The sequence below is a fragment of the Cricetulus griseus genome, chromosome 3 (genome assembly GCF_003668045.3).
Source record: "Cricetulus griseus strain 17A/GY chromosome 3, alternate assembly CriGri-PICRH-1.0, whole genome shotgun sequence".
NCBI classification, from domain to species: domain Eukaryota; kingdom Metazoa; phylum Chordata; class Mammalia; order Rodentia; family Cricetidae; genus Cricetulus; species Cricetulus griseus.
The window spans coordinates 50,965,731-50,988,372 of record NC_048596.1 but is presented as its reverse complement, the minus strand read 5'-3'; the positions used below and the strand labels follow the sequence as shown (position 1 = coordinate 50,988,372).

General features: G+C 45.3%; 1 protein-coding gene across 3 annotated transcripts; it reads right to left on the bottom strand.

Moving 5' to 3' along the window:
- Positions 1-888: 888 nt before the first annotated feature.
- On the bottom strand, positions 889-22,611 carry Asrgl1 (asparaginase and isoaspartyl peptidase 1). 3 transcript variants are annotated; one of them, XM_027408307.2, is made up of 8 exons: positions 22,456-22,611; positions 21,795-21,995; positions 8,792-8,934; positions 8,159-8,316; positions 6,161-6,279; positions 3,653-3,763; positions 2,533-2,734; positions 889-1,284 (listed from the first exon to the last, which is right to left on the bottom strand). In XM_027408307.2, the coding sequence occupies exons 1-8, from the start codon at positions 22,532-22,534 to the stop codon at positions 1,128-1,130; spliced, it is 1,170 nt and encodes a 389-aa protein (XP_027264108.1). In that variant the 5' UTR covers positions 22,535-22,611; the 3' UTR covers positions 889-1,127. The 3 variants fall into 3 exon arrangements, with proteins under 3 accessions (XP_027264108.1, XP_027264110.1, XP_027264109.1); XM_027408309.2 differs by having other exon boundaries at positions 21,795-22,091; positions 22,456-22,594; XM_027408308.2 differs by lacking the exon at positions 889-1,284 and adding an exon at positions 1,542-1,914.
- Positions 22,612-22,642: the final 31 nt, after the last annotated feature.

Below are 22,642 nucleotides of genomic sequence, written 5' to 3'. Positions count from 1 at the left end.
TATAACACCAGTAGCACAGACACTGAGCTCAACAATTAATAAAAGGGACCTCCTGAAACTGAAAAGGTTCTGTAAAGCAAAAGACACTGTCAATAAGACAAACCAGCAGCCTGCATAGTGGAAAAGGATATAATAGTCTCTTAACTAGTGCTACCTCCCTTGTGCTTGGCAGAACAGAGAAGCCCAGGATCAGATCTTCCGTTTGGTTTCTCTGTCCCCATCCCTTTTTTCCAGTTATCTAGTGACTGTTATTGTCTTCAAAGGGCCTCTTCCCTTTTCAAGCCCCGCCACGACTTTTGCTTTGTCTGCTGCTGCTCCTTCAGCTCACAGGACGGATCTCTAAGCTCCTTCCTTCCTCAGTAACTCAGAACATGACTGTATCTGGGGACAGGGCCACCAAGTGATGAACTTAAAACTGAGGGTGTTGTGGGGCTGGGGAAATCTGAGTTTACATGACTGGGCTCTGTATATTCAGGGAAAAATCTCATGTTAGGTGGCCAGGCAGGATGGTACATGTCTATGGGCCCATAATATCTGTACTTCGGAGGCTGAGTCTGAAGGATTGAGAATTCAAAGGTCCAGCTTGGCCTATACAGAGAGATTCTGTCTCAAAAAACAGAATTACAATAATAAAAAAAACCTATTACTCTCTAAAGCCACCAACCAACCAACCAACCAACCAAACAACCAAACAACCAACCAACCCAACCAACCCAACCAACCAACCAACCAACCAACAAACCAACCAACCAAGTATCCAACCAGAAACAATCAAAAACCAAAAACCAAAAAAACAAACCTAACCAACCAACCAACCAACCAACCAACCAAAATTCCATCTTTTGATGTTGGACTTCCAGTGTCCAGAACTGAGAAAACACACTTCTGATAATTAGACCACCCAGCCTAAGGCGTTTTGTTGTAGCAACACTAGCAAACAAATACAGCTCTTAACAAAATGCTTCCTGCTAAAGCAGCAGGTACTGCATATCCAGGCCTTCAAGGCTTATAAATGCGTAACTGTCCTCATATTGGGGACTGACTAGTTTCTGAATTTGTCCAGAGGATCCTTTGATGTACTAAGTTTTTCTTCACTTTCACTTAATCTTCAGAGTCCTAGAGGATTTTCATAGATGAAAAATTCTTGAGTGCTGACATTCCCAGGGTCCCATGGTAGTGAGGAGGGCAGCCTCAAGCTCCATTCTGACTCCATGCCTCTCATTCTCTTTAATGCAGAGCAGCACAGGCTCACAAGAGAGCCCGGGGTCCGGAGCCACTGTGAAGCTGGGCAAAGTGTTGGGCAGACAGAGCCATGAGTCTGGCTGAGACTTGGAAATGGTGGTTTTGTTTCTGCTTTAACACTTGAGAAAGTTCAATGCTTCTAAAAAACGCCCCACTAAACCCCATGAAGCAGGATATAACACACTTTCATATCACCCTTAAAAGGCCCCTCATCTATTATATCTGCCTGCACTGAGGGACCAAGAGGGGAGCTTGTATCTGTTCTGGCCTTGGTCAACAGTGACACCTAACCACACTTATTCTTTTAAAAACACATTTTATTAGTGGCATGTGGAATTGAAAGTTAACCAGTTTCTTCCCAGAGAGAAGGGAATCCCTGATAGACTAAAAAGCTGAGCAGACACGTCATTTCCAGGGTGACGGCAGGTGCACAGGACGCTCTCCACTGAGGAGCCTGCATTCTGCGTCATGCTCGCTACCTTGAACGTTCGATTCAGTGTGTGTGGGACTGTCCCAAAGCACTGGCAGTCTACTCCTTCAGTGAGTCAGTATCACCTCTCCAGCCGTCTGCCAACCCACTGCTGGAGAGGCTGGAAAGGTCATGAGCCCAAGCAAGCCCATGTGAAGACAACAGGGGCTGGGGTCAGGAGGGGCTGGCTTTTGGGAGCTCACCTGTGAGCCAAGAAAAAACCCCAGACGTTAAGAAAGCCCACAGACCCCATTAGTCTACAGCTATTGAGACTCTTCAAATACCTAGACATGTGTTGGAGAAGTGTGAGCTTTCTGGAAAGATCCGTTTCCCCTCACTGATGAAGATCCTCCCTGCACACCTTGCCAGGTGTTTGTGACTCAGAATGAACTCTGTAACATTTTGAGCATCACCTGGACCTGGGTCTTTCTCTCAGACACCTTTCTTCAGACCTTCCTCCCACACCTTCCCAGCCTAACCTCTGCAAATTGCTGTTCTCCCAGTCCACAAGGCATTACCAGCCCAGAGGCAGTTCTGTGATCAAAATCTAGCAGCTCCCTTATAGCCTGTGCAATGGAGACTGGGAAAGAAGGGCTCCCTAAGGCTTCCATCTTCACTGGTCTTACCACAGGCATCTCTCATCGCTCCAGAACCCAACCCTCAACCAAACATTCATTGACTTATTGACTAAGGCAACAAAAGGAGGGACAGACTGCGTAAGTTTTCCATGTCTAGTCTAATTGATTAGGCTAGGTCTCCACACCAGGCAGTTCAGCTTCACCTCGAGGCTAGCAAGCAGATTGCAATCTTCTGGGGCTTACTTCAGGTCACTGGTCCTGGTTTCACAAAGATCAATGCCGGCCTGCAGCTTGCCATTCTTCACTGCCGCCCAGGGCATGGAGGTAGAGGTCCACTTTGCTACCCAGTCTCCGGTTTTGTTGACCAAGATGAGGCCACCTAGACCTTTGAGCTTTGACTTCATGTAATTCAATGCCAACTCAGCAGCCTCATCTACAGTCTTTCCTGAAAAACAAAGAGAGGGTGAGAAACATCACGTGTGATAATCCTCACAGGCTCCCAAGTTTGGACACCTGGATGCCAGCTGTGTCGCTGCTTTGGGACATTGTGAAATCCACGGCTGGGCTTCCCTGGAGAAAGTGGGCTCTGGGAGAAGGGGTGGGGACTGGCCCTGCCTCCTATCCTGTCTGTTTCCTGGTCCACTGAGATATGAGCAAGCAACTGCCGCGCATTCCCACGGCCACAAAGCTGCCCATCACGGTGGCCCATGCTTCCCAAACATCCTTAAGGGGCTCCTTCTCAGGGATCTGGTCATACCAACCAGCAAACTACGACAACATGCACACTTAAAGGGGACAGAGACATCTTTTCTCTTGCACCGTGGTCAAGCTCAATGCCTGTATTGCCTTGCTTTCTGGGGGCATGTGATAGAGAATGGCAGGCATGTATTGTGTGTGTGCCCACAAATGTGCATGGAAGCCAGAGGACACCAGGTGTCTTACTCTATCATGCTCTGCCTTAGTCCCTTGAGACAAGGTTTCTCACTGAACCTGGAGTTTGCTGGTTTTTCCCCCACACTGTCATCCAGAAAACCCCAGTGGTACTCTTGTCTCTACCTTCACAGTGCTGAGGTGTGCCTATAGGCACCTACACAGCCAAACCTGACTTTTTACACCTCCTTGGGATTTGAACTCAGGTCTTCATGCTCATGCAGCAAGCGTTCTTACACACTGAGGGATTTTCCCAGCCCAGAGAGCTATATTCTAGAACAATATTCTAAAGGTTCTTCTAGTTCAGATCCTACCAGAATGTAGAAACGTGTTAGAATAGCATGAACTGCTTTGGGGCAAGGAAGGTTCCATACATTATCCCGCCAGCGACCAAAGAGCATCTATGAACTTGTCCTGCTCACAGCCTACGTACCTTGTTCTACATGGAAGAGGGCCAGTCTGGCCAGATTCACTTTCAGGATACTTTCTCCATGTCCTGTGGTTGAAACGGCTCCAAGGTCATTGTCTGCGTAACCTCCAGCTCCTGCTCAAAAAAGGTGACTGGTTCTAAATGAGCAACTACAGTCAAAAAGTTTAAACACAAGGTTCATGCTACATAATGTTATATCCTAGAGGTGGAGACAGAGGTCAGACCCATATTCATGGTCCATGATGTAAAAGTGTACAAGGGGGCACCTGTAGACCCACAGGGTCCAGGGTGATGGAACCTTCTGGAGGCAGGTGTGGCCTTTCACAGAGCAGTGACACCAGGTCAACACCTCCCTTGTCCCAAAGGATATCCATCTTATTTCTCTCAGTGATGGCATTCCTCTTGCACACCCCACTCCCAAAGGATGAAGGACTCCTTGGAGGTGTCAACTGGATGAGTACGACAGCTATGAGACATAAAAATAATTTGGGAAAACTGAACCCTCCCAGGGTTTACACCTCTATGTACACCATGATGATTTAGAAATCAATTCTATCTGTTGAAAGTAGCTTAATGAGATCTGATAGACCTATTCTGGGCTATCCATATAATGGGTTCTGGAGACAAAGTGACTGATAAAATTTTTCCCCTAGTCTTATTCTAAGCAACTCTACAGTCATCTCCCATCATTCCTTATCTGGTCACACAGAGCTATCAGCCTGAGAGTCTCACAGCCTGGCAGGCATTTCCTTTACCGTGTTCTGGCTGACACAGCAGCATCATGTTAACATTTGCCTTATTTAATGATGCTGGGTATGGAGAAAGGGCTCAGGAGGGCAGATTTCTGATGAGTGTTAGTTTTCCAGGGTGCTTGAAAGCAGGTAACTCCATGGTTTTGGTGCTAGGGGAGCAGAGATTAGGTAGGGGGAAGCTCTCCAAGCTTTTGCTGTGGGGTGAACTAGACTGACTCCATGCTCTTCAGAAGCATCCAAGTCTTCACTTTCTTTTCAGTTCCTTTAGAGTCACAAAAGGCCAAGGTGACTCCATGGATCCTGGCATGGGCACCCCCTTTTTCAGTATGATAACTGCACTGCTAAGGTAAATGTTAGTGTTTCTAGTGTCACCTACAGAATGTCCTTGAGAGACAGCTGGACCCTCCTGGGGAATGCTTATCAGAAAGGTGAAGATGAGCACATTTGGTGCCCACAACCAAGACAGTGGTTTCTGGACTTCAGATCACAGATTTCCCTTCAGTACTTTGCCATAAACACCCACAAAGCCTGAATTTAAGCTCTGACCCTGCTTGGCCCTGGAGCCTGGAGCCTGGAGCTTGGTTTGATTCCAGCTGGATGCAGGCTGTAGTACCAAGCAGCCATATTTTTAGCAGTGTTTTTGCTAAGTAGCAAAAAGGCGAGTGTTTTATGTCTGCTTCTGAGTGCTGAAGCACCTCAACAGGCAGGCTTCGGCTTTTAAAGAGGCTCCATGTATTTCCACTGAGGCCATCACTGTATAGGTACAAAGAACTGTCAAGAATGTAAATTCTCACTAAGAGTATCACAACATACACAAAAGGTCAAGTTTTCTACTTAAAATATAAGCTGCTCCTTTGGACAGATGAATCATTTATCTGTTTCTTGCAATGTCACTCAGTCACAGGGGTTTGTGGGAATTCCCACAAGAAAGTGCCAAGTGCACAGAACAGCACACTGCTTCTTGTTTTGTGTGTGGTGATGATCCGAGGGACATTTTAGTCTATAGGAGTGTGCTACTCACATGTAGTGCCTGTAAACATGATTTGTCTGTGTGTGAACAGTGTGAGCATGTGCAGGTATGCACGTGGAGGGCAGAGGTGGATTCCCAGCACCTCTCTCTCTCTCTCTCTCTCTCTCTCTCTCTCTCTCTCTCTCTCTCTTGCTTATTTTTGGAGATAGCATCTCTCACCTCTCACTGACCCTGGAGCTAGCTCACTAGCTGGCTAGCAAGCTCTGGGGATCCACACATTTCTGCCTCTCCCAGTGCTGGGTCACAGATGCACACTGCTGCGCCAGGCTTTTACATGGGTGCTGGGGATCTGAACTCAGGTCCTCATACATGCACAGAAAGTATTTTCTCCGAGCCATCTCTCCAGCTCAATTTCCCCAACTTTTTATTTTTATTGTTAATGTGAGCCATACCTGAGAAGGGGTATACTATGTGTTCAGCCTTCTGCAAGGACCCGAGGACCCTGGAACTGGGCCTCCAGGGAATACAGGCACGGCTGCAGCGATCTGTGGCAACTTTAGCATCCTCATCTCCACTTTCTCTCCCAAGATGTCCCCAAAAATGTAATTCAGGGGAGACTGACATGCCTATTAGTCCAACCCCTCAGAGGAGTGGTCCCCAACAACTTCTACCAACCCAACTGCCACTCCTAAAAGCTGCCACCAAGAGGGGAAAGGAAATGACACAGGAAAAGGTGAGAATCGGATGACATGAAGGAAGTGTGGGGCATGAACTGTCTCTCAGTCCTACCTATGCAAGGTGAGTCTCCAACTCGGCCAACCATTTTATTGACAATCCCCCCAGTAGAGGTCGCATAAGCCAAGTTTCCTTTGCAGTCCAAGGCAACAGCACCCACTGTTCCCATGTTTCTGCCAAAACAAGAAGAAAAAGGAAGAGAATGAAGATGAGGAACAGTCCCTAAGTGACACTGTGACTCAGAATTGCTTAAATGCCCACATTGTATGTTAACATCTTGGGCTCAAGAAAACATTTGTTTCTTATTCTACGTGTTACTAGTGGGCAGATGTCCACCTGGTCTTTTAAATTTCCACTTTAGAGTGTGCTTCCATCTCAGAAATCAGGAGGCAGAGGTAGGTGAGTCTGTGAGTCTAAAGTCAGTGTGGTCTACAGAGTGAGTTCCAGGACAGCTAGTAGACCCTGTTACACACACACACACACACACACACACACACACACACACACCATACTTATTCATTTTATATGTTTCCTTCACTTTTTTATGTGGCTATCAGAAAAATTTAAATGGCATATGTGTTTTTTATTGAGATGGAGACACTCACAAATTTAACTCTTGGAGAGATGGCACTAATTCATGAATGCCTCCAGAAGCTTAAACTGAAACACGTGGAGGCAAAGAATTGGACTGTTGCCACTGTGAGGAAACATGCTTCATGGTATAAGTACTATACAAGTTTCACCCCCCCCCCCCCCGCTTACCTAAGTCCTGCTGTTTGTTTCTTGCCAGAATCCCCAAAAGTGTTCATTTTTGATGCCAAAAGTGGCACAGCCCAGATTTTGGGCTCAGGAAGCTTTTGCTTCCAAGAGCGGACACCAGAATGGCAGAAAAGCTTTTCCTTCCTTGAGGCTGCACAGTGTTAGTGACAGGAACAGAGGCCAGGGGCTATCAGTCATGCTGGGCTGATGCTGAGTGACAAAGGTGCCCCAGGCATTCTGTAATAAACTGTTCTGACCTCTCTAAATCGAAGCGTCCAGGGTAAGCAGCCACTCATTTATATCTAAGAGTAGCTAGCACTGTCTGGTGCAGATGTACAGTTCAAAAGATTTTTTTCTTTTTAGTGCTGGGAATTGAGCCCAGGGCTCTATGCACACTAAGCACACACTCTACCACTGAACCATACCCTCAGCTCACAAACAACTTTCAGAAAGCTATTAACAGGAAGACAGCTTTGAAATGAACATGAAGCCCTGATCCAGCAGCCTTACTCCTCTGACTGTAGCCCACAGATGTAAGAGCCTCAAGTCCTAGTACCTGGGAAGCTGAGGCAGAAGGATTGCAAAGTTCAGGCTTAGCCTGGGCTCCATAGCATGACCTTATCTTGGAGCAAGCGGGAGAATAATAGTTTGTTAACATCTTCAATCCTATAACCTGGAAAGGCATCAGAATTATCTCAGAGATTTGCACATTATACCTGCTTGGCTTCTCTGCCTTAGACCCATCAAACCGATTCTTTGGGAAAGGGGACCACACACACACACACACACACACACACACACACACACACACACACACACACACACAGTGCGTGTGCATGTGCACGCGTGCACTCAGTCTGAATATATGTAATCTGCCTAGTTATTTTAAGGTTGACGTCTGATTAAACTCTGGCAACTTTGTACTGTTATGAGACTAAATTCTATTCTCTTATGAACTCCTGGAGCCTACTGAATTATTTGTTTTGGAGCTAGGGTCTCACTCTGTGGCTCAGGCTGTCTTGAAACCTGTCCTCTCGTCATGCCTCCTGATGGCTGGGATCATGTTTGTGTGCCATCAAGCCTGGCTAGCAACCTTCTGCTTAACCATGCCAGAGAAAACTATTAGTCTAACTTCTTATGCATACAGGAGGAATAAATGAGGGTAAAGTTATGGCTAAGGAGAGTTGCCCTCCCTCCACAGAGTTTCAATTATTCAGGGAACTCAGGTGAGGCGACACTGCCAAACTCCCCACCTGTATGACTTGGGAAGTCTGGGTGGCATCTGGAACTTACTTAGGGCAGTCAGGTTTTTGGCCCCCCTTATCAAGCTTCTCTTTCTCCAGGTGCTTCTTGCTTCTCTCCGTTATCAGTTTTTCTACAGGAATCTGTGGCATCCCCACGTCTGCTGCAAATTTCTCTGCACCATGGGCAGTCAGAAAGCAATGAGGTGTCTAAGCCAGAGCGGGAGGGGAGAAAGAAGGTTTTTTGTTTTTGTTTTACTTTTAAAAATAAATATATATGTATATATACACACATATATATTTACAGTTTACCTGTTCTATGGTATGCAAATAATTACTATTTTTTTAGTGTTAAGTGCCTTAAAGTGAAAATTGAACTGTATCCTCGCCCCCCCCCCCTTTTTTTTTCTCTGTGCTGATAGTCAATCCCAGAGCTTTGGTGAGCTCTAGTGAAATGATCTGTTGCTGAGCTGTGGCAGGAGATGACACAGTCAGCAGGTATCACACAGTTACTAGTCATCAAACAGGACCAAAGTAATGACTAATCTGTGGCAGTCTAACGAATTGTGTGTGTCTCTTGTGTGTATTGAGAACACTGAGCTCCAGCACTGCTCATAGCCCAGCCCAATCACCCCAGAAGTCCAGCAGGAACAGCTTCTGGGAAGCAGGCTTCCATCACACACACCTTTTCCATAACAAGCCGTGCAAGTTTAACGGGATTTTCGATACAGCGCACAGCAGACACTGCTCCTGAAGACAGGTCCTTCCCATCCATGATACTAGCATCCATCTCAATGTCACCTTTTTCATTCAGGACAGACCCACAACCTAAATCAAGAAATTGACAAGCAAGAGTGAAAAATTTATAAAAATACTTCATATTTTGCTGCAACCCACCTCTTTCAACCCATCTTTTGTTCTACTGCTAAAGGAACATCGTGAAAACATATCTGACTTGGTACCTATTGGCTTAGATATGGTTTGTCCCCCACAGGTCTCCAGGACTGTAGCACTGAGGTAGGGGAACCTTTAAGAGGTGGGGCCTAATGAAAGATAATTAGTTCATGGGTACCACCCTCATGCAGAGACCGTTTTTTATGAATGGATTTGTTCAATCCAATAAAGGTCATCTTTAAACTCTTACAGCCAAAATCATACGTTACGGTGAGAGCTCAAGTGTTTCTCTCTGTGGCTGGCCACCAGCAAGTGTGTTTGCTCCCATTATTCCTAATGAATCAAACCATCGAATGGCCTAGCCAATACACTATACATTATGTAGGAGATGCATTGTGGGCCGGTGGTCGGTAGAAACGTGTCAGCTCATGTAACGTTGGCACTCAGGAAGCTGAACACAGGCTAGGAGCCAGGCCAGCTTGAGCCGCCCAGTGAGAGCTTGTCCCCCCAAACAAAACAACAACAAAAAAATAAGACTAAAAGTTATAAAAATAGAGGGCAGGAGACTAGCTGGGAAAAGGAAGAAGATTAGGGAGAGTTGGAGGGGGAAGAGAGGAGATAGTAAGGGAGTAAACGATTAAAATATAAATAGGTGTGAAAATGTCAGAACGGAACACATTATTATGTGTAATTACCACACTCTAGTAAAAATCTTAAAAAATACACAGCCCCAAATTTCAGTTTAAAAGCAATCCAGGGGCAGGCAAGATGATTCACCAGGTGAAAGCATTTTCCACAGAAGCCAGAGGAACCAAGTTCCATTTCTAGTTCTAGAACCCATAGTGGAAGGAGAACTGACCTCTGAAAATTGTCCTCTGACATCTACTCACAGGCCATGCAGGGTACATGTACACCATTTACACACACACACACACACACACACACACACACACCATGCGCACATGCCCACTCACACATGATAATAATCAAAATAAAAGTCTGTTATAAAAGTAACTTAGTCTTTGTTTCTTTTTATAGCAACCAAATAGATTTAAGTCAATACAGAAAAATCAGTAGTATTGTTTCGTAAGCAAATGACACAGAAAATTTCATTTATCTGTATAAGTGGTATAAATTAGTAGAAAAGAATAGTTAAAGAAAGAGAAAGAATAAAGATATTTCCCAAACTGAACAAGGGGTACAAAGTAGACAGGGGTACAAAGTAGTACAAAGCTAAGTAAGGATGGCCTAAGGAACCAATGGTCCCTAACAAAAGATCTAACACCTAATTTGCTGGAGTCCCTAAAGGGAGGAGGGAAAGTCTAGGTCTAAAAAGCATTCAAGGAAGTGATGACTGACAACTGTCCACATTTGACAAATGGTCTAAATCTACAAATTCAAGAGGCTGAGTAAACCCCCAATACTGTTAAATACAAAGAATATAAAAATGTCTTGAGGGGCCAGGTAAAGTGCTTTATGAGGGTTCAGTCCCAGGCACTGGAAAAACAGTCTTGAAAGTAGCAAGAAAGAAAGGACACCTTACCTATGGGGGAAACCCAATTATAATGACAAAGGATTTCTCAGCAGAAACCATGGAGGCCAGTAAGAGGTACAGCATTTTCCAAGGGCTGAAAGAAAAGAACTATCAAATCAGAATTCTGTATCTAACAAAATACCCTTCCTATACACCTATGGAATCTAGTCTGTTTGGGCTACTATAACAAGATAACCCAGACTGTGTTGCTTACACAACAGAAAGTTACTTCTCAATCTGCAGGCTGGGAAGCCCAAGGTCAAAGTGCCTAAAAGGCTGACCTTTCTCTGAGGTCACTGCATTCCAATGCTTTCTCTCTCTCTCTCTCTCTCTCTCTCTCTCTCTCTCTCTCTCTCTCTCTCTCTCTCTCTCTCTGGTGCTACAGGGAGGATAAACTCTAGTCAGTTAATGTGAAGGGACCAGCTTCCCTTTTGGCAGCCATAACGGCCGAACACGTGCTTCTATGACCTTGTCCTAGACACTAGAAAGTCAGATGCCTGCCTCGTGACAAGGAACCAATCAGAAGTTAGCTGGTGGCGCTATGCTTTACGACCCTGGGTATGCTTTACGGACAAGCTCACAGCAATGACGTAGAGAGCATAGCGACCACCCTGGGAGGGCCTATGGGCCATAACAACCAGTTGACCAATCAACACAGGGCAAACCCTCCAAGCCTGGAGGCACACCAATCGTGAGCCTGTGTGTACCCCTAGACACTCCCCTTACGCTGTCCTATAAGATCTCTTGGGAGGCCCTAGGAGCCTTCTTTTTCGAGCCATCCGCCATGGCGGATGGGTGAAAGACCCAAGCTAACATGGAGTTAGCTCGTTAAATTACAATAAAGCCTCGTGCAGTTTGCAGCAAGCTCTCGAATCCGCCTGGTGATTGGGGTGACCGAGAACGTGGCCTGGGACCCTGGATACTTGAGTTTTCTGGGGGTCTAACAAATGAAGATCCTTTGTTCTTATGAGTGCTGGCATGGTGCACCATGGCACAGGTGTGGAGGCCATACCTACTATCGTGTTGTAGGAGTGCTATAATTACAGATGTGGTCTACTGCGAATTTGTGTGGGTTCTGGGGATCCAAATTTAGGTTCTCACAATTGAACACTTTACCCAAGGAGTTATCCCCAGTTCTTTTTTTTTCTTTTTCTTTTCTTTCTTTCTTTTTTTTTTTTGTCTTTAAAAAATTTATTTATTTTATGTGTGTGGATGTTTTGTCTGTATGTATGTCTGTGCACCACATGAGTGCCTGGTGCCCTTGGAAGCCAGAAGAGGTTGTCAGTCCCCCTGTAACTGGAGTTACAGACAGCTGTGAGCTACCTTGTGGTTGCTGGGAATTGAACTCAGGTCCTTTAGAAGACAGCCAGTGCCCTTAACCACTGAGGCATCTCTCTAGCTGTAAGGGGCCGTTTTCTGCATTATTCCATTACAATAATGGTGCCTGAAGACACCAAGATGTAAATTACTTCACAGGCGCTGGGTAATCTCCATTCCTTTGATCTCTGCCTATCCCGTGGCTCATTTGGCCTGAGGAGCTGAAGCCATTCATAGGGTAACACGTCCCAGGCGGCTGGCCAGCCTTTATAAGGGATGGTTTTCTTAGTTCAGTGTCTCCGCTCTGGTAAGCTTATGCTCTCCCAACTCTCAAGATGCATTAAAGCTTGTCTGCAGAAGGATCCGAGTGTCCTGCGTATGATTTCTTGCCGGCCGAGAAATACAGAGCGCGCGGGACATCTGGTGCCGAAACCCGGGAATTTGTTAACATCACCGGCACCTCGGAGACCCCTTGGCTACAAGGCGGATTCAGAACTGCAGGGTGGTAAATTCGGAGAGGTATGTTTTTTCTGGACTTTGGCTTGGGAATGTTGCTATTGTGGGAGGTTAATATAGAGGCTTCTATGCTTTTACTAGGAGCTATTTTGACTTTTCTCACTGTTGTAGCAATCTTAAAGAAGTCCAGAATTACATATCAGAAACCGAATGTGGTGAGAGATGGGGCGCGCCTAACAATAAAATATAAGGAAAAAGGACCTCCCGGGATGTCTAGTGACAAGGGAGTGAATAATTTGTTAAGAGAAACAGCAATAAATAAGAAAAAAGGACCTCCTGGGATGTCTACTGACAAGGGAGTAAATAATTTGTTAGATGATTCTGTAAATAAGTTTAAAGCTTTAAATCTTGATAGCTCTGATGACTCTAAAAGCTCAAGAGATAAAGTTTTAGAGGAAACAGCTCAGCTAGATGACTCAAAACCTAGCCTCTGCCCTACAACGAAACTAGAGGCCTTGGAGCTGAACAGCTCAGACTCTGAGATTTTAGACTCTAGCAAGGAAACAGAGCTAGAGGAAGAAGCAGCACGATACCACCCCGATAGATATTGGCTGCCAAAAATGCCAGCGGGTGTACTTCCATCAACACATCCACTATTTGGTACCGACTCCTTTTTACCATCAGAGGAGCGGAGAAAATTGCAGATGGCTTTCCCAGTCTTTGATAGGGGAAAAGGCCATGCCTGCTATTCAACACTTCTTAAAGGCCTGGAATGCCTGGGGCTTTAAAGCCTCATAAACATTGACGCTCGGGCCAAGCGTCTCACCTCAAAACCTAAAAGGCCAAAAGAAAATGGTAAAATGGAAAGATATCTTAACTGATCTTTGGAGAGGCCCGGATCCTATTCTCATAAGATCCAGGGGAGCGATATTGTGTTTTTCCACAGGATGAAGAGAATCCCCTGTGGATCCCAGAAAGACTCAACCCGAAGAGCCTCTTCGGACCTTCAAAAGTCGGAACTCCACCCTCTCCCCGGGAGTTGAGAGCCGCTATTGTTATCCAGATTAACTCCTGTCCTTGGCGGAGAGATTGCCACTGCTTAAGGGGTGGGGGTGGGATTGTTTGATGCAGCCGTTTGCGGATTGCTGTTATTTTTGGCTGGTCTGTGAGAAAAGGGGTGGGGGTGGAATTGTTTGATGCAGCCGTTTGCGGATTGATGTTACTTTTGGCTGGCATGTAAGCTCCAGGGCTCAAACCAAGAGATCGCCCAAGCGCTTATATTTTGGCTAACTATGCTTAAGCAATAGGCCGCCGGCCAGACAGCTCTTGCACACCCGGAGCCTAGGCTCATTGCACAGGGTAGAGTGTCTGGTTTGGGCAGCCCCAATGAGGGATGCTGAGCAAAGGCATCGCACAGAGTTGCCTATTATGCAGGCTTCTCTGAGAGGTACGTTGACCTGCATAAGGGTTACCTGCCCGAGCCTCCCTTTCCCAGAAAAACGGCAGAGGACAGGTCGAGAGTGCTTCGGGTCAAGCTAACAGCCTAGTCGCGACTCTTGTACACAGTCTTAATGTTTGATTTTGGGAAGGTTCAACCTCTGCCTCTATCCCTCAACATATGGGTGACCTATTTGCTCGTAAAAATGTAAAGCCTTATCATTAATTAATAAAAAAAGGGGGATATGTAAGGGGCCGTTTTCTGCATTATTCCATTACAATAATGGTGCCTGAAGACACCAAGATGTAAATTACTTCACAGGCGCTGGGTAATCTCCATTCCTTTGATCTCTGCCTATCCCGTGGCTCATTTGGCCTGAGGAGCTGAAGCCATTCATAGGGTAACACGTCCCAGGCGGCTGGCCAGCCTTTATAAGGGATGGTTTTCTTAGTTCAGTGTCTCCGCTCTGGTAAGCTTATGCTCTCCCAACTCTCAAGATGCATTAAAGCTTGTCTGCAGAAGGATCCGAGTGTCCTGCGTGTATTTCTTGCCGGCGAGAACATACAGCGCGCGGGACATCTAGCCCCTCTGGTTCGTTTTGTAAGAATGCTAATCCAATTAGATCAAAACTCTGTCCCATGCCCTCACTTAATGTGAACCATTTTCTTAGTGGCCCTATCACCAGATCTTGGCATAGTGGGGGATCCTGGGTTCAACAGTAGAATTTTGTAGGGACACAAACATGGGTACAAACAGTCTACAATACAGATGGAAGAAAACAGAATCTGTTGCCAGTGGACCTAACCCGGAAGATGGCTATAATAAGCCTTGAAGCAGAGAGACAACTTTGGAGTAGGAGCCCTGCAAAACCAAGATAGAAGAACCAGCTGCAGAGAAGGTGAAAAGCTGGGCAAACACAGTGGGCTTGCCTTCTCGTCTATGGTTTGTTTGTTTGTTGGTTGGTTGTTGCAAAAAATGACAAGATCCTGAAATTGTCCCCAATGTACCCAAGAAAGAAAACTGAAAACAAGGTGAACCTTAACTTAGCCCTGGCTGAGCACAGAGGTACGGTCTTTGCATTTTGCCTCCATTGGCAAGATGCTTATATTATTGGTTAGTTATGTATCACTCCGCAGAGCAAACCCCTAAAATTTTATGCAAAGATATACACACAATACTATTGATAAAGCAAAGTAGATTTCTAAAACCGTCGTTTACATAGCTTAACGGAGGAAGAAAGAACAAACAGAAAAATGAGGGTAAATAGACCTCAAAACATAATAGCTGTTGTAAGCCCTTAGCCTATCAGTTGTATAAAATGTAAATATCCCAAATGGACTCACTGAAAGGCAGTCTGGTTAAAAGTTTTATTTTTGTTTTGTTTTTTGTTTTTGGTCCAACTGAGAGATTAAAAAAAAAAAACTACAGCCCAAACTAATATATGCAATAAAAGATTTCTGTCTAGAATATACAAGTAACATATAAAACTTCATAATAAGGGGGAAAACACACACACACACACACACACACACACACACACACACACACACACACACAAAATGACAAAACTCTTTCAGCAGACACATCAGCAATCTGTTCCTTTATCAGAAGCTGCTAAAAACGTTCCCTGTATTTTACTGGCTGCTCTGGCAGGCACATGGGACCTGCATCTGTAGGACCAACTGGTCTGAGCCCTCGTTACGGGTCTGTTGTCCCATCGGCTACACTGGAAACATGTCCCCAGCTGTCATCACATAGTCCTCCTCTACACTCATGTGCAAGTCTCAAGACCAGGTGGACACCACGTTCATACTCCAAATGACCTTGGCATCATTATAATCTTCTAACGTTAAAAACACACCCCCATATGTAGGGGGCCGTTTCCTGCATGCTCCATTACAATAAAGGAGACACCAAGATGTAAATTACTTCACAGGCGCTGGGTAATCTCCATTCCTTTGATCTCTGCCTATCCCGTGGCTCATTTTGGCCTGAGGAGCTGAAGCCATTCATAGGGTAACACGTCCCAGGCGGCTGCTTGTCAGCCTTTTTAAGGGATGGGTTTCTTAGTTCAGTGTCTCCGCTCTGGTAAGCTTATGCTCTCCTCTCAAGACGCATTAAAGCTTTCCTGCAGAAGGATCCGAGTGTCCTGTGTCGTTCTTGCTGGCGAGACGATAGCTCGGGACATTGATGTCCCGCGCGCGCGCTGTATTTTCTCGCCAGCAAGAAATACACGCAGGACATTCGGATCCTTCTGCAGACAAGCTTTAATGCATCTTGTGAGGGGAGCATAAGCTTACCAGAGCGGAGACACTGAACTAAGAAACCCATCCCTTAAAAAGGCTGACAAGCAGCCGCCTGGGACGTGTTACCCTATGAATGGCTTCAGCTCCTCAGGCCAAAATGAGCCACGGGATAGGCAGAGATCAAAGGAATGGAGATTACCCAGCGCCTGTGAAGTAATTTACATCTTGGTGTCTTTAGGCACCATTATTGTAATGGAGCATGCAGGAAACAGCCCCCTACACCCATAGGTGCCAGAACAGATCCAACCAAGTCTAAGTTAGTGGCAGCCTGGTTACTGAAGATTTTCCCGCTTCTTTGTGAAAAGCTGTAAGGACAGTATGCACTACCCCACCCCCAACACGCAGCCCAGCCCCAGTAAAGGGGCTCAGGAAGGACCATGCCTCTAGAGCATGAGATCCCCTTCTTCACTCTTGGTCATTTAACCCCCCACTCCCCCCAGACACACAATGTGCATATGGTACCAAGCAGGACAGCTGCAGATTCAGTGGCAGGATTTCAATTCTGTCCTGGTAGATAAGTGAGAAGTGTCAGAACAGACCAGGCCTTGTACCACATTCCCCTTCTTACTGGTTTTGTTTTGTTTTGTTTTGAGACAGGGTTTCTTTACACAGCCCTGGCTGTCCTAGAACTCACTCTGTAGCCCAGGCTGGCCTTGAACTCACAGAGATCCACCTGCCTCTGCCTCCTGAGTGCTGGGATTAAAGTCGTGCGCCACCACACCTGGCTTGACTGATCATTACTATTCATTATTCATTTCATTACAAATGAGCAAGTACAAGGAAGAATCTTTCTGAACTTTTCAGTCATCATAGAAAATGACTGAAGCTGAGCAGAGCAACACAGGAAGCCCAGTTTGTAGCCACAATTGACACAAGTATAATTAACCTGGGGATCCAATATTTGTGACTGGTATTTTCAGTAGGGGACAGTTTTGTGCAACTGAGCCCTTAATATATTGAGTCTATACTAACTCCAAGTAGAGCAGTGGTTCTCAACTTTACCAATGCTGTGACCCTTTAATACAGTTCCTCACGTTATGGTGATCCCAACCATAAAATATTTCATTACTACTTTAGAACTGTAATTTTGGGGCTGGAGAGATGGCTCAGTGGGTAAGAGCACTGGTTGCTCTTCCAGAGGACCCAGGTTCAATTCCCAGCACCCACATGGCAGCTCACACCTGTCTGTAACTCCAGTTCCAGGAGATCTGACACTTTCACACATATGCACATAAAATTAATGTAAATAAATTATTTTAAAAAAAGAACTGTAATTTTGCTACTGTAATGAATCCTAATATAAATACCTGATATGTGATCTCTCTAGGGGCTGTGAGCCACATGTTGAGAACCACTGAGGTAGAAAAACAGTTGATTGGGATCCAGAGTGTTAGAGAACTGGTGGTATTAAAAACCCTGCTTCAGGCTGGGGAGATGGTGGCTAAGAGCACTGACTGCTCTCCTAAATGATCCAGGTTCATTTCCTAACATCCACATGGTGGCTCACAACTGTGTATAAATTCCATTCCCAGGTGGTCCAACACCTTCTTCTGACCTTTGAGGGTACCAAGCATGCACAAGGTACAAAAATATACATTCAGGCAAATACTCATATACATAAAAAACAAATAAAAAACAACAAAACAACCCCCTAAATGACAACCACAAAAAAACCCAAAACAAAACCCTGATAAATATTAGGGGCCAGAGTATTCCATAAATGTAGAAAAGGAGACACAGGGGAGAGGGAGAAGGGATCGACATCTGAAGCAAGCTTGTTCCTAATTTGAACTAATAAAATAAAAAAAATAATTACAAAAAGAAAAGGAGACACAGTTTGTTTTTTTCCTACATATTTCTCCAATGATTTATACAGAATGTTGAAACTTGATATACACTTTAGAAGATAACCAAAAGAAAATTTTTTAGGCAAATATTCTCCAAGTTATGATAGGAAATACATGATTTGTTACAACAACAAAAAAGGAAAAGTAGTTGTTCTACAAAATCGAGAACATGTACTTGACACGGTGGGACTCTTTCTGGAGTAGGCGCGCCAGCACCAAGGAGAGTGGACGAGAGGAGAGGACACTGGTGGGCTGAAGCTAGGATGGTCTTAGGTTCAGATTGCTTTTTCATTTCAAACTCTAAAAATCACAAGGTGGGGTGGGCAAGCAATGGAGATTTAACAGAGGCATTCAGGGCAGTCAGCAGGTTAAGGGCAACAATCCTCTAGGCCATTCTGTTTCAGGTAACAATAAAGTCATGCTTGGCAAATGGGCAGCACTGGCAGTGCTTTAAGCGAATCACTAAATAAATCAACAAACCACTATCTGATAACTGGTCTTTTCTACCTTATTCTACTCCACACTCTTGGAAAGAATTCACAAGAGACAAAAAAGATAAAGTCAGAGTGAGGAAGAAGCATCTGCTGGTCTGATGAGAGATTTATATCTCAGATATAAAAAGTCCCCAGAATTCTTCAGAAGGAAAATAACCTAATAAAAACAGAGTAGTCACTAGGAGGTTAGATGCCTGCCTCGTGGCAAGGAACCAATCAGAAGTTAGCTGGTGGTGCTATGCTTTATGGCTCTGGGTGTGCTTTACAGACAAGTGCACAGCAATGACTCGCAGAGCATAGCAACCACCCTGGGAGGGCATATGGGTCATAACAGCCAGTTGACCAATCAACACAGGGCAAACCCTCCAAGCCTGGAGCCACACCAATCCTGAGCCTGTGGGTACCCCTATACACTTCCCTTATGCTGCCCTATAAGATCTCTAAGCAGACGCTTCGAGCTTTCCTAGCCATACGCCATGGTGGATGGATGGAAGGCCCGAGCTAACATGGGGTTAGCTCGTTAAACAACAATAAAGCCTCGTGCAGTTTGCATCAAAACAAAACAAAACAAAACAGAAAAAACAAACAGAGGGCTTGACTGAATAGGTACTTCACAAAATGTTTAACGTCACTTACCATTTTTGGAAACACAAATGAGCACTACAACACATGTTTACCTTGACTATTAGGCTGGCTAAAGTGAAAACAAACCAACCCATCAGAGTGTCTGTATGCTCCTGGAAATAGAAGAAGGCATTCATAGTCACAGAGTTTGCAAGTTCCTAATAAAGTTAGATATACTCTTGTAAACTAGACCATAACCTTTCTTGAATGCCCCAAAAGAAGTAAAACTTGTGTTCATATAAAAATCTTCCATTTCCGTTTATGGTAATTTAATTTAAAGTGTCTTCAGGTGGACCACGTTCAGCTGGTGACTGGCTACACAAGTGGTTGTACTTTTACCCGGAGGGTCCAGACTTTGATACAACTGTAATACAACATTGTCATCTCCAAAGTTCACACTCAAGAGTCACATAATTTGAGTTAAAAAAATTGTAAAAAAAAAAAAGAAATAGTCAGGTTTTAAGTAAGTTTATGGTTCTGTATTGGACTCTCCTTGGCTGTGATGGACATGCCAGATAGTGGAATACTGTTAGCCATAAAAGGGTGAAGTCATGGATCCCTCTGGCTAAGGAGATCACTAACATATCATGGTAACCAGAGACCGGATGTAACAACTTACCATATCACAAGGTCCCATTGTGACAATAGCAAAGGCAAAACCCATGGGAACAGTAAATAATTGCTAGCAGCGTATATGGCTTTGTAGAGCCTAGACTCAAAGGGGTGTGGGGCAATGGGACTTTTTCTATCTTTATTGGGCAACGGTTATTATACTATATATTTATCACAGACAAAACTATACTTAGGAAAGGGGATTTTGTTGCATGTCAATATATGAGATTAAAACATTAAAAATTATTGGCACTCTGATTGATAGTGGCTTGTAAATTTGGTGACACCTCAGAACCACCTGGAAGTTTCAAAACAAAGGCAAGAAAATACATTCCTAGTCCTTATTCCTAAACATTTTTTTCTAAAATTTTTAGATGTATTTGGTTATGAGTAAAATTTTGTGTGCTTCAAAGTGTGTATCAAGTTTCAGTGTTCTGTACAAATCACTGGAACACTGGCCACTGAGTGTGCAGCAGGGTTTTGCTTTGCTTTTGTTTCAGCTTTTTTTTTTTTTCTTTAAATTTGTAATTCACGTGCATGAGTGTTTGCCTGCATGTGTATTTGTATGTCTCAAGCATGCCTGGTCTTTCTTGCAAGCAGACACAGCTTAGCCTGATCCCCACAGGCATGGCTGTGGCTCTGCCCTGCTGGCACGCTGAATGAATCAAAGCACACTCAATCTGTGTGATTGACTCACAGAATTGTTCACTGTCAGAGCATCCAACAGAGTCAAGGTGGTGGAGCAAACAGTACACACCTGATGATTAATTGTTTAAGAGATCCCAAAATTTTTTCCCATGACAGATGGTGTGTAGGTGGTGCAGTTCCAAGAAGTATTTTAATCTTAAGATCTTAGGTTTTTTATTTCAAAACAAAAGAAATAAATGTTTTCCCAGTAAGTTGATCTTTCTGTGTCTGCAGTGTTCTGAGAGATGATCAAAGTAATTATGGTGACTTCATACCACTCTAGTGAAACTTAAGTCAGTTAATCTTCTAAATGTCTTAGACCACTCCTACCTGGGATGTGTAGACACATAAACTATGGTGATCATTATCCTGGAACATGGTCAAACACAGAATAAACTCATTCTGACTGCATTTATATGAGTTTTTAGGAAATGCAAACTAATTAATCTGACAAAAGTAGATCAATGGGCTGATGCTGTCGACAAAGGGGGAGTGACTGCAAAGGGGCAGGAAACCGCTGCTGGGGGGATGTGGTGTTTCCACATCCTCAGAATTTACTTCTGACATAGATGTGTAAGTTCTTTCCCCACATCAGTGCTCTGGCAGACACTGACACTATCCATGTGAAGAGTCTGATCCCACAGGTTAAGGGGTTCAGTCCCCTAAGATTGCTTCCTTACTTCAATGCCATTTCTAAACAGTAGGTTATTCATATCTTCTGCCAGAGGACTGCAAGCCACCTTAATTTTCTAGAGCAGTTCACAGAACTCAGTCAGATTAGTACTAGCATGTTATATAAAGGAGGCAGTCCAACGAACAGGTCAGAGTCAGGAAGGGTTGCCTGGTGCTGGGCCTTCTTTTGCTGTGGAGTTGGGACTGGCCCATGGCCATACTCACCAACTTGGAAGCTCTCCCAACCCCCAAGCAGTTTTTTGGACTGCTTGACTGTGAGGGCACCCTTGTCTTTCCCATAGGATAAGGGGGACTGTAAATCCCAAGCTTCCACTCATGGCTTGGTCTGTAAAAAAAAAAAAAGCTCTATCTAGAGACCCATCCAAAGTCAATTTGCTAGCCAGAAAGATGATAAGGATTCTTTCAGCATCTGTTCAGGATTTCTGAGCTTAAAAGGGGGGAGGCAGAGAACACACACAGAGATGCACACATGCTTCTTAAAATCGAAACGGCTACATTTGATGGTATGTTAGGTCTACCCCAAGGCCCACAGATATGGAGGGCTCCCCAGAAAGATGCTTGGCTTTTGGTATTGAATCCTTGGGCAGCAGGTTAAATAAACGGTGAATTAATAGACTTAAAAAGTCTCAAAACAAGTTCCTTAAGGCAGAATGAGAAAATTCAATACTGCATATTGTCCCAGCATACTGTTTGACCACAAAGCCAGCCAGACAGAAGGATACTGTGCCTATCTGGGCAGGAGCTTGCCCCGATTTCGCATTACTCACTAGGCAAAGCACAGTTTACCTGCATTGAACTCCGGGTCGTTTTCCAGGATAACCACGGCTCCTTCCACAGCATCAACGGCGCTCCCTCCGGCCTTGAGGATGTTGTAGCCCTCGGTGGCTGCTTTGGCCATGACCTCGCGCACCCGCTCTTTCCGGTCGGCTGAGATGTTGCTGGCTCCGCCACCATGGACTACCACCACGAGATTCACGTCGACGGAGCCTAGGCATCAGGCAGGAAGAGGCAAGTGTCATTTCGAACGGGTCCGGGGGAACCGACCCGAGTGAGCAGGGACCAAGTTGTTTCAGTTTTTCTAGACTGCGAAGAGGGAAGGGGCAGCTCGGTGAGAGTTATGCACGAAATGCCCAAAGCGACTCCTGGTCCCCAGCATCTCTCCCGTACTCCCCCACTCCGATCACGGGTTTCAGGACTCTGAGCCGGCGCCCGTGCCGCAGCGAGGATCCTCAGCCTCAGTTTTCCCGGGAACACCAGTCTCCATCCCGTGTTGGGTCGCTGGTACTCAGGACGCACGTATCACAGCTCCAGTTCTCCCCCCAGGCTTCTCTGGGTGACAAGTGTCACCAGGGTACCTGCTCTCTGCTCCGGTTCCCTCCGTCCTTCGGACCTGAGCTCCCAGCCTTTGGTAAATCCTACAGTTTTGTTCTTGTTCACTCTCCCTTACCTCGGGCTGTCGGTGACGCTGGCGCCGTCACGGAGCCGCGGACGCTCGGCACACTGTCCCGGGGTGGGGCGGTCGCCATGATGTCAAGCTGGCTAAGCCACTAGGCAGCAAACCGCTCGGCGGTCAACCGCTGGGCCGGCAACGGTTCCGCGCCTGCGCACGAGGGTGGGGCTGCGGCGCCACCGAG